The sequence below is a fragment of the Amphiura filiformis genome, chromosome 7, assembly GCF_039555335.1.
Source record: "Amphiura filiformis chromosome 7, Afil_fr2py, whole genome shotgun sequence".
NCBI classification, from domain to species: Eukaryota; Metazoa; Echinodermata; class Ophiuroidea; order Amphilepidida; family Amphiuridae; genus Amphiura; species Amphiura filiformis.
Window position 1 is genome coordinate 22,599,974 of NC_092634.1, and position 14,519 is coordinate 22,614,492.

Here is a 14,519-nt window from a genome sequence, read left to right on the forward strand (position 1 = left end):
GAGGTCCGGAGGCATTGCTAACAATTGGCACTTTCTTCTGAAGGTATATCACCAATTACGCCCAAATAGAGCCCAACTAAACAATATGGTGAATCTACTCCAAGATTCCCATAAAAGATAAAGAGGTATCTGTCACATAACAATTTGGAGAAGTAATAGCCTCCAACATGTACAACATCTACATGTTGGAGCCCATGTGCAACTCGCCAAGGTGTTGTTTCTTCATTCAAGGAAGTCACACATCACCTTGCTCTACAATCTCATCAAGTACATACATACTTTGATGTTAAATATACGAGGGCAGTCAGTATGTTTTAAGAGTGGACTCGTGACGTCATATGTGGATTGTTTTCACAGTATTTCTCAATGATTACATAAACACTGTACCTTTGTCTTTCAAACAACACATGCAAAAAATGTATCACACACATGATTACGTAACAGCATTAGCATAAAATCAATGGTCTAGAGTCACCTGGTGAAATTGAGTCGTTTTTGTTAAGGGAAATGAGAGGCTGAAATGAGGTATTGTTGTATTTTTTATATTTTCTCGGGAATTGAAGATTGGAGAATGCTGCCTTTTGGAACAGTAATAGAACACAAACTACCAGTTCATTAAACCATGTTTGTTGGGCTGTAAAGGTTTTAGTTTGCTTAAAATGCATGGTCAAATATGTCTTATTTTTGACAAAAACAAGATTTTTCTTTCTATACAAATCTTGATATTGCCAAAAATAGCAAACGTGGACATTTAATTTTTTTTGGCCAGTTCTGTTGACTAATCTCCAAAAATTAAAACGGGAGACTCCCAAGAAAATATTTGAATCCATGTTTCAAATATAACTGTTATTCTACTATTGTTACATTTATACAAAAAGTAGTGGTACGGAGAGAGAAGCCATCGTTTTAATAAGAAATTTATTTTTAAAACTTTTCTGTTCATTTCAGGTTGAGATCATCCATAAAAATTCATATAAATATTTAAATTAAAAATTTCATAGCATTTTGTAATATTTTAGGCCCTATTTACATGGAATTTTGCCATTTTCGTGCATTTCCACCATGTTGTATCGGTCATACTACCTACGCATGCGCAGATTATTGTTTGATTTGCACCAGTTATCATCGCACTGAGTACTAGCTCTCACAGGTGACCAGTCATTATATTTTAGTCTGTTTCATTTTGGAGATAATTAATGTCATTTGTAATAACTGCTTTTTCATTAACGCCATTTTTGCAGAATAATTTTGCTTCCATTCAAGCCCTAAAGTTGTTGAAGTTTCCAGACTTCCCATTTCCACCAGTTTAATAACAAGTCTCATATTTTTCCAAATACAAACTGAGGACCTAGTGTTTATTCCTGCCGAAAACTAGCCTTATGCCCCTTGTACTTTCTCTGTTCTCGGACATTTTAAACACGTGTCTTTGCTGTAATTTAAAAAGCCCGCCTTTTTGAGTGATTTGGCAGTGTCCCTAGTATATTGATTTTATGCTAATGCTGTTACGTAATCATGTGTATGATATAATTTTTACATGTGTTGCTTGAAAGACAAAGGTACAGTGTTTATGTAATCATTGAGAAATGCCATGAAAACAATCCACATATGACGTCACTAGTCCACTAACATACTGACTGCCCCTCGTAAAATCATGAAATATTCAGATGCACAGTAAAGTTGGATGGAACTATCAAATAGTGCCACAATCTGATTTGACACCATTATATCAGAATCTCAACACCCACAAAACCCACCGTCAAAAACTGTAGGTGAACCCTGCATGGTGAACCCTAACACAAAGGCCAACATCAAGAAAGTATTTGCTCATGTAAACGAACAGAGTAATATAAAAGAAAACTGATGGAAGAAAATGGACTATCGTAAACAGAGATGCAAGACCATATTTGATAGGTACACAATTACAGATGGAACTTTATAGCTGCACTATATGCAATGAAGAAGTGTTAGTCGACATGCGTGATGATCATGCAGAAAACCTGACCAAGAAACAACATTTAAAAAAATGTATGGCGATTTGCTATTTCGGCCGGGACCAGGCCATATAGAACTGAATATGGCACGGAATCTGTTGAAATTCCTATGGGTACCACTGCTCTCAAGTCTTGTCAAATATCTTGGCTTTGGAACTTGTAGAGCTTTAGAGGTGGTAAAGAATTCTTAGGAGCGCTCTCCCCATTTTTATTCGTAATGCCCCAATGTTTGAAACGCATTAAACGCAAAAGAGTAGCTCCTTAATGGTATGTTTCTTGTTGTGGTTTACAATGCTTTTCAGAAATATTGCTGTGCTTTATATATTTTTAAAGCTCTTTTGAAATAATTATGGTATATTTTACATTGTTTGTATTCTATTTTTTGCCATTAACATGTTTAATGTATACTTGTGTATTATATTATCTATTGTGCAATGATGTTTTAAATATTGTAAGGTGCTTTGGTCTTTATTGAAAAGGAGCCTAATAAATGTCTTAATAATAATAATAATAATAATTGATCATCATTGCTCTAGGCAAATTCTGTTTGCGAAGATCTGTAGAACAGAAAGATGACAGATGACAGCTGAGACTTATATGGCATGGGTGAATGAGAAAGCAAATGACCATGTATCTCTGGCGAGTGACATTCACATTCCTACTTGCTTTCCACCTGTATACAGAGGGAGTCTGGAAGAATCACCACATGATAATGACATTTGCCCCATAATCCCAATACCAAGAATTGCATTGGAGAGGAATGCTGCATCGCGTACAGGCCCCTCAAGTTATCAAACAACATATGGCCTCTACGGACGCCTTCAGTAAGTCTGGGCAAGGCAATGCCGGTCAAGGGGCCGATTTCGTTCATGAGGAGACAAAATGTTCATAAAGTCATTGCTGCCACCAGGAAGAATAACAGAAGATGTATGGGTGAAGAGTATGCAGGAAGGCAGATAGCCTTAAGTGGATGAAGGAGAAGTGTCGGCAGATTTCAGGAGTGTCCAATGAAGAAACTGCAAAGGTCACAATGGTAAGGCGGGAACTTCCTTACATCTTCACCAGTAGTTACAGAAGTCACCGACAGCGCTATCCTGTCCCAAAATGTGGAACTTGCGGATATGATCTTCAAAATGGAAGAAAACTATGCCACATATGTTGAAAGACTGACTACAAATTTGATGTTTGAGAACAAAATCTTGTGTGCTCCAAACGCAAGTTGCAAATATGAGGCATTCAAGACCCTTAGAAGAAATGTGAGCTGGTGACAGAGCTTCTTTCTGGTCAATAACCATCAGGCAAGAAGTTTTACCAGTTAATGGACACAAAACATGATGACATAGTATTAACTACTGCCTTTGACCTTATGCAGAATGTAGAATTACCATGCTCTTCAGTTGGGAGGCCGGTCGAGTGCAGATCCGTCAGTACACGCTTTTCAATACGGAATAAATGCCAACCTCATCGTGACATCATCCAAGCAGCAAAGTTCATTTCCCATTGAAAAAGCGTTATACGACGGATCTGCAGTTGACCGTTCTGTTGGTGAGGCTTACTGTGCGAGAGGTTGTGGGTGTATTTTCTTGGAGTAATTGAACACAATGCCACACAGGAGACCAGGATGTTCCTGGCACCCAAGACTGAACGGATGTACACTTCTACACATATGGGGCAAACATCAAATGGGACGAGGGATCAAATAAAATCGCCAGTGCCTTGGTTGATTTCATCCAAACGCATCTTGCTGATCCCAATCATGGGATTAAGAAGATAATCTTGTTCAGTGACTCCTGTGTGGAGCAAAATAAAAACTTTACAGTGCTGAGCGCAACAAGTCTTCTAGCTTATTTAATTAACATTGGCACCAGGAATATTTCTTCAGAACAACCCAACATTTATTTTTCAGTATTACAGCTTAGCTATCGCAGTTACAAAATTTAAGTTTTTATGTTTCTTGTCCTGTATACAGGTAGATGAGTTGGCCCAATCTTTGGGAAGAGGATTGACAGATGTCTTGCTTGCCTTTGATTCAACCAATCCTGCCAAGAAGCAGCAGACAAGGGAGCAACTAACAAAGATGCATGAGGAGATCCCTGTGCAGTTGCATTAACAAGTCTTCTAGCTACCAAGTTTGGATGCCAATTACACACATATTTCCTGTGCGTGGGCATTCCTACATGCCAACCGATAGAGCTTTTGGTATAGCGGAATAGAAACTAAAAATAAAATGGAAGGTTCTTTTGCCAGAACAATATTATGAATTGTTTCAAGAGGTAGGCATGGTGTCTGGGGTTTTTCCCGGAAGAGGCTAAATGACTCGTAACACTCGGAGACCTTATATTTGCAAATATAATTATATTGAAAATTTTCTGATTTTTTCCTAAACATTTCGGTCAAAATCAGTACAGTTTGGCCTAAAAATGTGTATGCTTACTGATGTTGGCCATTGGTCAGCGACTTTGTTATAAAAAGGAGGGACAATACATGAAAGATGATATTGAAAATGCATGTTTGATTACAAATCCTCTAAGGACAATCAGTTTCATATCATGTACACAAACTTCAAAATATACCTGTAATGTGTACTTGCTCAGGTTGAAACTTACAGGCTTCAACATAAAAGTTGACATATTGAAAATTCTCTTTAAATGGATGTTTCAAATTCAAAAGTGACTTAGGGAACAAACCAAAAGATCGATGACGTCCTATAAACGAAACTAGCCGCTTAGGGGGGAGGGGGTAAAAATACTCAATTACGTTTGTAAAAAACATCCGTCTGAAGACTGTGTTATTATTATTATGCCAAATTTTTAAACATTTTATTATTACGTTTCTGGCAGGGAGGGCGAGGGTTGACTGAGAAACAAAACTAGTTACGTCTATAAGACGTCATCAATCTTTTGGTTTGTTCCCTTACTCTGCTTGAAGAGAAATGTAATATACAAAAATTTCACAAAATCCTGAAATTCTGTAATTCAGGTATAATCCTGAAAACTTGCATCCCTGTTGTATTGTGGCATTTGAAACCACTCCACTTCAATTGCAGACAATCCATGAAGAAATGGTATTACACTTTCACACCAGAAATGAATGGTAGAGGAACATTATATTATAATCCATCAGGTTGGATACAGTATAGATGAGGTGACCGATGTGTTTACAAACAAGAGTTATCAAATGGTCTATTAAATTAGCTTCCAGAGAAGTACAGCACTCGTGTTTGATCAATGCACACACACCCTGTTAATGAGCAACATATGCCATGCCAACGAAAAAAAGCTACCATTTTATTGAAGGAGCAAAGTTCAACAAACCATAACCCCACTTCTGGATATCGTTTGAAGTCTAATAATATACCATTTTAAAGCTTTTTTTTATAATATATATTTTCTAAACAAGAAATAAAACAAAATTCACCGGGGGAGTAATTTACGGCTCATTCGTCGTGTACAGTCACATTCGTCGTGTACGGTCACATATGTGCTCAACAAGGCATGTGTGTATTGTGCGCACATACCGGTACTGACAAACGGGCAATGGTAACTGCCTATCAACTGTTTGGAATCACATGTCACCTCATCTATATAAGGCTAAAAAAAATATGTTTGGTTGCCCTCAACCGAAAAACCCAAAAAATTGGCAATCTTGGGCTGGGTTTTTTTTTTCCAATCACTTTTTTAGAAACCTTAAATTTGGACAGAATCAAGGACTTTTATTTATTCGCTCATTTGATTAATTAAATGCATATTTGATTGGAAACAATAAGTATTTCCATCTAAATCCAGTCAAAAAACACAATTTTTTACCATAAAATGATCAAGCATTTGTCAATACTAGCCTTTTCAAAATCGAGGAAGAGTCCATAAAAAAAAACCTCTACCTACCGACCCTCCAAATTTTTGTCTCGGAAGGGCAACCAAACAATTAATTTTTTTCGGCCTAAACCACATGTATGAGACATGATCAAGTAAAATTGAGAAAACTCAATTTTAAGTTATGGTCAACTTTTGTATTTCATCATTTTATCAAAATAAAATTTTTTTTTAGTGATATCAGGAACCATCATCTTATTTGCAAGCATTCTGAATGCACACAAATCTAAAGTGATGACTCATTTGCCTGAACGCATCACATAATGCCCATTGCAAAAGTGGAAATTTTCGCACTTCATTTATTTGTGCTCTTTTCACGTTTCAAGCAGCTACCTCTAAAATAATGAGCGAATATAGTCCTATTGTGTATAGATCAATGTGTAGAAGCTTAGAATTTGAAAACATGTGAAACAGTTCAAAATTGACAAAGTGCACGAAATTAAATGTGCGAAAAATTCCACTTTTATAGTAACAAGCCCCTAGAGCTCAAAGAATTCATATTTGCATGGGGCCATTTAATCAAGTTTCTTCATAAAATAGCCTGTCCATTGAGTGTTGCTCATTGCACAGGGCATTTTTAGAAAGGAAAACCCAAAAACATTGCCCCTGTATTCTTTGAGTCCTGGTAACAAGCTGGTCATAATTCCTTATGTCAAAATAAGATCTTCTGCAGCAGGGGACAGCCTTACTGAAAATTGCCCCTGGTTCATGCATCTTTGTCTCAAAATTTCACACCAGCCTGGTGCAAATGCGGAGCAAAAATGAATATTATGTTGTTCTGAAAATAGTTGTGCCATAATAACCTGGGGCTCTATAAAAGTTGCCCCTGATCATTAAGATTTCCATGGGAACCAGAGGCATTTGCAGCTTCAGCTGACGATTTGCCCCTGGCCCCTTATACTCAATGCTGCTTCACTTCTCATTAGCTCAACACTTGCAATAAGTACTGTTGAAGGGGGATATTTTCACGGGGGTTTAATTTTTGCAAATTTCGCGACTGGAGCTCCAACCACGAAAAAAACACCTCGTGAATATATGCAACAATGTATTACAAGTATAGGGCAGGACTTGGCAATCACGAAAATAACATTCGCGAAAATGTCTCTCTTACTCCAAATCGCGAAAATAATTGCTCGCAAAAATATCCCCTTTTACAGTAATACAATTGAATCACAGGGTAACAATCAGGGCCTTAGCTAGGATTTGGCAAGTGCCTGTCATTTTTACCAAAACTGCCAGTCCAAAATTTGAACCTGAACCAGACCTCTACCCCTTCTGGAGGTTTCAGTCAGTTCAAATAGCTATTCATTTTATTATTAGTCTTGCCTTGTTTTGAGTTGACAGAACTTATTTAAAAATTATTTGTAGGATTTAGCATTTGTCCCAGCTACTAATTTTGCCTGTTCCAAGAGCAAACTGTCCGTCCAAAATGATGTGAGGCTAGCTAACACCCTGGTAACAATTCTACCTCTACAGTTGATGGATCAGTGTCAGGCAGTCTCCTTCATTGATATCCCTGATGGTCAGCACACGAGGGCGCTCATACTCTGGACGGATTTCCAAGGTCATGATGCAGGACATGTCCACTAATGCTTGTTGGCATTTCTCCAATCCCTGTAAAGTTAAAGATTGCTTTATGTTGTACATGTATGTTCACTTATTATATTATTATTATTATATTTCTAGCCCATTTACTATAATATACACCATGTAATTTACAGGAGAAATTTTCCCTTTCAAATGTTTTTTTTCTGCTTTTAGATGTTATGAGTTGCATAATAGAAATAATGGCATGGATATTTAAAATATTTAAAATATTTAAAATTGCAATCCCCCATCCGGTGGAAAAATGTTGACACAACCATAAGAATGATAAACAGAAGTATCAAACTGCCTTCTCACTGAAAACCCAGACATAAAAAAAACCTAGTTTCTTGGTCAAAACCTGGTTTCTTGCTCTAAAAGTCAGGCTTTAGAAAAAAAATTCTTTTATTGCTCATAATACTTGCTATACATGTACATCTGGAATACCAATACTTTGGCGAGGTTATATCGCTCAATGACGTTGTATTTATACCCGCTGTTCAATTTCTACACTGATCGGAGAGCCTAGCAAACACTGGAAAATGTAGTCATTTCGTGCCGCGCATCATCCATCTTTATGCAACTAAATGTTGAACTAATTTGGCCAAAAATGTGAACTTGCACACTGCAAGTTGGACATGCCGGTGCTTTGAACTACCTGTTAATACACTCCTTAGCCTCGAAAAAGTCCACCCTCCTCACATACCTGTTGCATCTGCTGTTTCATGTCTGTTTGTCTTTCTTTAGTTGCTCTCGCGGCTGCTTTCTTCATTTGCTGTCAAACAAATAAAAACATTACAATGAAATGGAAATTCTAATGAGATTGCCACACAGAGTGTTAACAGGCTTTTTATCAAATTTTCACTTTGATTCACACTAACCAACTCAAAACATTATTATGTTTTGATGGATCCAAGTTGTGATAATATTGGATCCAAAACATAATAATGATAAAATTGGATGCTTTACGCCCAATATTTATTGGTCTCGCTATGAGTTGTAAAATATTGGACGTCTCGTCCAATATTTTAAAACTCATAGCTCGACCAATAAATATGGGCTCAACCGATCCAATTTTATATCAAAAATGGTCTGAATTTATTGCAAATCGCATTTTAGAAATATTTCATGATAGTTATTCCCCACTTTACCCATCAGCTGAGATTTTGGCATATAAAATGTGAAGACAAGGTCACATATTACTCATAACCCCCGTAATATTTCAGGCCTGCGATGTTTCCTTTACATGGTATAACAAAAACATGATAGCCCCATATCTATTGTGGTATACCACCTGTACTACTCTATGGGTCACTGTGATACATATTTTTGCTTCAAGAATTCAAGCCACTAGTGAATTGAACTCCAAATTTGGAATTGCATTGTATTGATGATAGGCCTTAAAAATGTAAGGAAAAAAATATGTGACATTCTGTCAGTCAGCATGATGTCACTTGCGATAGATCGCTTCTTCCCATTGGTTGCTTTTGCCGAGATGTGGCTGTTCCATCTCGCCCCTTGGACACGAAGGGGATACCTACCATTGAACTCACTGGGGAAAATTACAAAACATGTCATAAAATATATACCTCTTGATGAAACAATTCCAAAAGTTTGACTTCTTATCCGGGAAATCAACTTATCTGTTTTGTTCATTTGTTTTTGCTCCTTAATTTTTCCTATATCTCAATTCCTTCATGCCGACTTTGCCGGACGCACCCACAATTAATTGCAGAGTAGGACTTACCATCAGTTCTAGTACTGAGAATCCAATCAGCCTTGTTAAAACCTGAAAATGTAAGAAACACATAAAGGAAACATTAAACCTTTTTTTGGTCACAATATCAAGTTGCATGCGTAAAGTGAATTGCGCAGAACATGCACATAAGTGTACACAGCATTTTGTTGGCATGCTCAATTTAGAATTGATGCTACTACCAAACTTAAGGTGAACCAAAGTATAATAGTAAGTTATTTTCTTGATAAAGTGACTGGATGTATACATAAAAACAGCCTCAAAATGGTGGCAACTGCATATTATGAAATATACAGCAGCTTACAATACTAATAGACAAATCTTCACTGGACGGGAAAAACCTCATATGTACTTTTGGCCCTTGAACATGGATAAACCCTTGTAGGTGTAGACTATATAGAAGAGATTGCTTTATCCATGTTCAGGGGCCAAAAGTACATGCAGGAAACGCCTCATATTTACTGTTGGCCCTTGAAAATGGATAAAGCCTTGTAGGTGTAGACTTTATATTGAATGGTTTGCTTCATCCATGTTCAAGGGCAAAAAGTACATGAGGTTTTTCCTGCCCAGTGACGAAATGCTTTGTAAAATCAACTTCTGATCACAGGCTTTGAGTAACGCCAATAACTAGCTATACTTACCTCATTTCCAATGTCTACATCCATAGAACCTGTGCCATCATTGATTGTAGCCATCACATTCCATCCACCCTTACAGGTCAGGCTTGATACCAAGGTCATTATAAAACCCTGTAATTAAGTGCAAAAAAAGTGTCAAAATGTTACTGCATGTCAAAGTAATTCATGGTTTCTATGCTTTACTTGGACTGCAACTGCAGCAGCAGATCTAGGTCTTGTCATCAGCGCACCTACGACAGAATATATGACTGCAAGCTGTAACACTCATCCAGCACTTGAAGTCTATGGTAGTACCATCAACCATGTCGCAGACTTAAGTACTTGGGTTCCAAAATAGGCTATAATGTTGGATACCTTAAAAGAAAAGCACTAGCCTGGGCAGACATAGACCGTAAGGTACTAATTTCGAGGAGCATAACAAACACCAAATTGGTGTCATAATAAAACATATGAACTTTGACATGCATGCATTCTTTTGTCGAGAGTTGACATGGTCTTTCAATTTGTGCCGAGTGTCCTTGGCAGACTTGACTATGCTTCAGTGGTCATGAAAGGATTCAATAGATAATCTCTGCCCCACTAATCCCCAGCTATTGTCTGAAATTGCACCTCGGAAAAAATATTATAACAACTCAGTCCTCAAATGATAGTCATATAATGACCAAAAGATAAATGACTGACTATCATTGAGGACTGAGTTCCGCAGTCTATAGCCTGGGCAGCATTCTGGAAACTGGAATACCTTTGGAAAAGCCCATTCCAGGGCCCATCTCTGCCAATCGAAACAAAATCAAGCTGTTTGAGACAACCTGTGTTACTGTCTTTCTGAATGGGTCAGTTCCAATCATTGAAACTCACGGCGCCGACCAGTAGTGTTGTGTTATGTGTCGCCGCAGTTTAGTGTGCATTGTATGCATGTACTCGCCCGTTGGAAAGAAAAATGATTGAAAATTAAACATTTCTAATAATTTTTCACAAACAATATATGATAGAATAATACAGGTAAACAATGTATGAATATATGGAGAGGTCAAACAGGTTGCCAATTATTGCCAATATTAATATTTTGTGACATACTAATGAAAACAGTTTACACTGGAGACAACCCATGGCACTTTCTATACCTTGAGAACAAGTCCTCAAATGTTTAAAATTTGTAGTTCCTACAACTGGTGAGTCATGGGCAATTAATCACTAAGGACATGGGAAAACAAGATCAATGCCTTTGCAACATCTTCCTACAAAGTCATGTTACACCAGGGATCGATACGAAGGGATAAGCATCCTAGGTTACATAACCAAACCGGAAGATGTAGTCTAAGTCTAGACAATAGGCGGATTAGCGGCCATTTTGTCTTCTACATGATTTTATTCATGTGTCCTTATACTTTAGTACACAAATATATAAGTTAACAGGTTTACAATTTTAAAATTATATTTTGTGTATACAATATATTCTGTAGTAAATCGATCAAATGATGGTGATTGTTCAGGTATTATATGCTTGATAGAATTAAATTGTCTGACCAGCTAGTATTCTCGTCCGCCGTCAGTGTGATTCCAGTCACTCCACGTAGCGTGTTGCGAAGGTGGAGGAGACTAAAGCTGTATTGACGAACACGCATGCGTTAAAAATGATGTAGCCTTAGTCGAACAATAGCGTTGTTCCTATGCACTTTCACCCTCCTGGTTACACATCAAGTGTGTGGATTGGATTCCAAATGAAATCTACAATCTGACCAACACCACCTCACTGGTTGCCAGAGTCAAGACTTATCAACTCAAATTTCTCGGCCATATACTGCGTCTTACAGACGACGAGCCTGTGAGAGAACATGTCCTGAATATTCCACCACATGGGAAGAGGAAGCCGGGATGGGTGTGGACACTGTACATGTACTTGCAGTATGTCCAGCAGCTCCTGGGAGATACTGAAGGATGCTGCAGCAAAACAAAATTGTTTCGCTAGCCCAAGATGGCAACAGTTGGAAAGCTTGTAGTCGCCTGCTCCGCAGCCCACTGATGATGCTTTAATTGACCACAGATACAAACCTTGCAGAAAGAAAGTGAAACAAGGCTTTTGTTTGATAGAAGTAAACTGATTGGACTGAAAATCCCAACCGACTCCAAGTAAAAGCCACGCAGCAAATAATGTGAACAGAGAGACAAAATAATGTCACGCAACACAAGGAATGTAATAACAAAATAAAAACAGCTATTATATGTGCTTGAAAAAAATAAATAATTCTCACAAATGACAATAATTTTAATTATTGTCAATACACAAGTTAGGGAACTGCAATGACATTACCATGATTACACGTAAGTTTGAAAATTTGGAAAGCAGGTCAAGTTATTATCAGAGACCTGTAATTCCAACACAACAGTCTGTATGATATCATGCAAATTATCCACTAGTCGGATTAACCACAATGATGAGCTAGTCCTAGAGCTTAAACATCATATTCCGAGGAGCGGAAGTACACTAAATTGGTGTTTTATGACCTATGACCTGATAAACAACACAAGCTACTCCATGTGCAACTTGTTGACATTGTTTATGATTTTTGTTGAACAAATTCCTATTTTGTCAAAACATTTGACGCACCAAAACATAAAGATAGACTATCTAATGACTTTATAGTCTACAATTATTCTAAATTTACCATCATCTACAGATTCCTTTCTGCTTAAAGTTTAATTTGTAGTTCTGCTTTCTTACGACGATCACCAGTGATCACAACATTACGGTTGGCTGCCAATATACTAGTGTTAATCCACCACCAGTCCTGTAACTACTACGCATGGTCATCGGATTGAAATGGCCATTAAGTTCCGCCATGGAGGCCAAGAGACTCAGGCTACTACTTCGATGACCCTGATTAATCCTGACCTGACCTGACTTGACCCTAGTCCGAATAATCAGACCCAGAACAAAATATTAATTTCTGACATGATCGTGTTCTGGGTCTGAACTGTTTCCATTCGAAATCTTGATGCCAAATTGGACAAAAGAAGCACATGGTCCTACTTCAGTTTTTTAATCCCCTATTCATGTTGCGTGAATCACTCTATTGTGGACCATCCTTTTGATACTTGAGTATTTGGACAAGCGGAACAGATTTGACAGGCCCTTTGTCTACCTCTCTGTTTGTAAACAAACGAGGAGGTCAAAATTGTCCTCCTCTGCGAATACGAAAGGCAGCGTAATAGTATGGCACTAACTTGACCCTGACGTCCCAATTTCCAACATGGACGAGTAGAACATTAGCATTTTGTAACAAATTTTATCCAAATTTGTAACAAATAATCCTCTGATTTTGAGGTGGAACAGAGTATAAGAAACATAATCACCATGTAATCGACTAGAGACAATGTCAGTACAATAGTAAGTCTGCGTAATTGCCAATGAAGCTGAATTAACTAATGTAAACAACATGCTAAAATTTGCACCTCGCTGTATGCCTGTTAACAACTCAGTCTTGTGTGCCTGTTAACAACTCAGTCTCTCCCTGATAGTCATAACGACCAATAGATAAATGACGACTATCATGGAAGACTGAGTTCCGCAGTCTAATAATGAGTATACTCAATTTAAATCGCTCACGAAAATATACAAGTAAATCGTCTTCACATTAAGACCGAGTTCCATCACTTTTTGTGAGCGTTGGCAATTTTACAATGTTGAATCCATTCGCACAATGCCACAACATGTAGCCACGCCTAGTTTCAACCAACGGATCCATGGAATGTAGAATGTAGACCAAAACCAAGCATTCCCACTTCCAAGTCCAAGAGTAGAGTATACATGTACGGCTGTATAAATTAATGAATCCCTGACTAGGATTGGTTTCAAATTCAATGGACAACTTCACATGTTTATCTGGAAGACTATTCCAGCTAAGCCTTAGAATTTACCCCTGTATTCCTAATAATAGCTTAATGAAAGATATAGAACTTCTCTACAACCTTCACACCTGGCTAATTTATAGATTCCTGAAGTTCATGTTTCTAAAGCAGAATGATTTCAATCGCCAATCCACACAAAATTACTTGATACGTTTAGCACTAGTGCCGTACTATTACGCTGACTTTCGTATTCGGCGAGGACGATTTCGACCTCCTGGTTTGTTTACAAACAGAGAGGTAGACAAAAGACCGTTCCGCTTGTCTAAACACTCAAGTATCAGAAGGATGGTCCACAATAGCGTGATTCACGTAACCTGAATAGGGATTAAAAAGCTGTCACGTAGAACCATGTGCTTCTATTGTCCAATTTGCCATCAAGATTTCATATGGAAACAGTTCAGACCCAGTACACGATCATGTCAGTAATTAATATTTTGTTCTGGGTCTGATTATTCGGACTAGTTTAGCACCAAACTTAATTATGTTCAATTTTGGAACTTCATGCTGAACACAACATTTATCACACTATGAAAATCTAAATTTGATTTTCCCGCCAATATCACAAAGCCTTCTTTAATTACCTAATTCATCAAATAAATTACAATATTATTTTACTTACACAAACAATGTCTTAAACCAGCATGGTTCTCACAAAGTAGGAAAGTATCAGCTTCCAATGCGGCGACCATTTTAAGTTCTACCACACACAACGTAACCACAAGGCGCAAAGCTTCTTTTGCTAATCCTAGCTTCCAAAAAAAGTCTTTCC

At 37.6% G+C, this 14,519-nt stretch overlaps 1 protein-coding gene across 2 annotated transcripts in view; it reads right to left on the minus strand.

Annotated features, from left to right (window-relative positions):
* Positions 1 to 3,237: 3,237 nt before the first annotated feature.
* LOC140156887 (recQ-mediated genome instability protein 1-like) overlaps positions 3,238 to 14,519 on the minus strand; it is a 44,042-nt gene continuing 32,760 nt past the window's right edge. For both annotated transcript variants that reach the window (XM_072179906.1, XM_072179905.1), the window contains 4 exons: positions 9,845 to 9,952; positions 9,195 to 9,236; positions 8,154 to 8,222; positions 3,238 to 7,477 (listed from right to left, as the gene is read on the minus strand). In XM_072179906.1, coding sequence (XP_072036007.1) covers positions 7,334 to 7,477; positions 8,154 to 8,222; positions 9,195 to 9,236; positions 9,845 to 9,952 — 363 coding nt within the window. In that variant the 3' untranslated portion in view covers positions 3,238 to 7,333. The remainder of the gene's footprint in view (positions 7,478 to 8,153; positions 8,223 to 9,194; positions 9,237 to 9,844; positions 9,953 to 14,519) is intronic.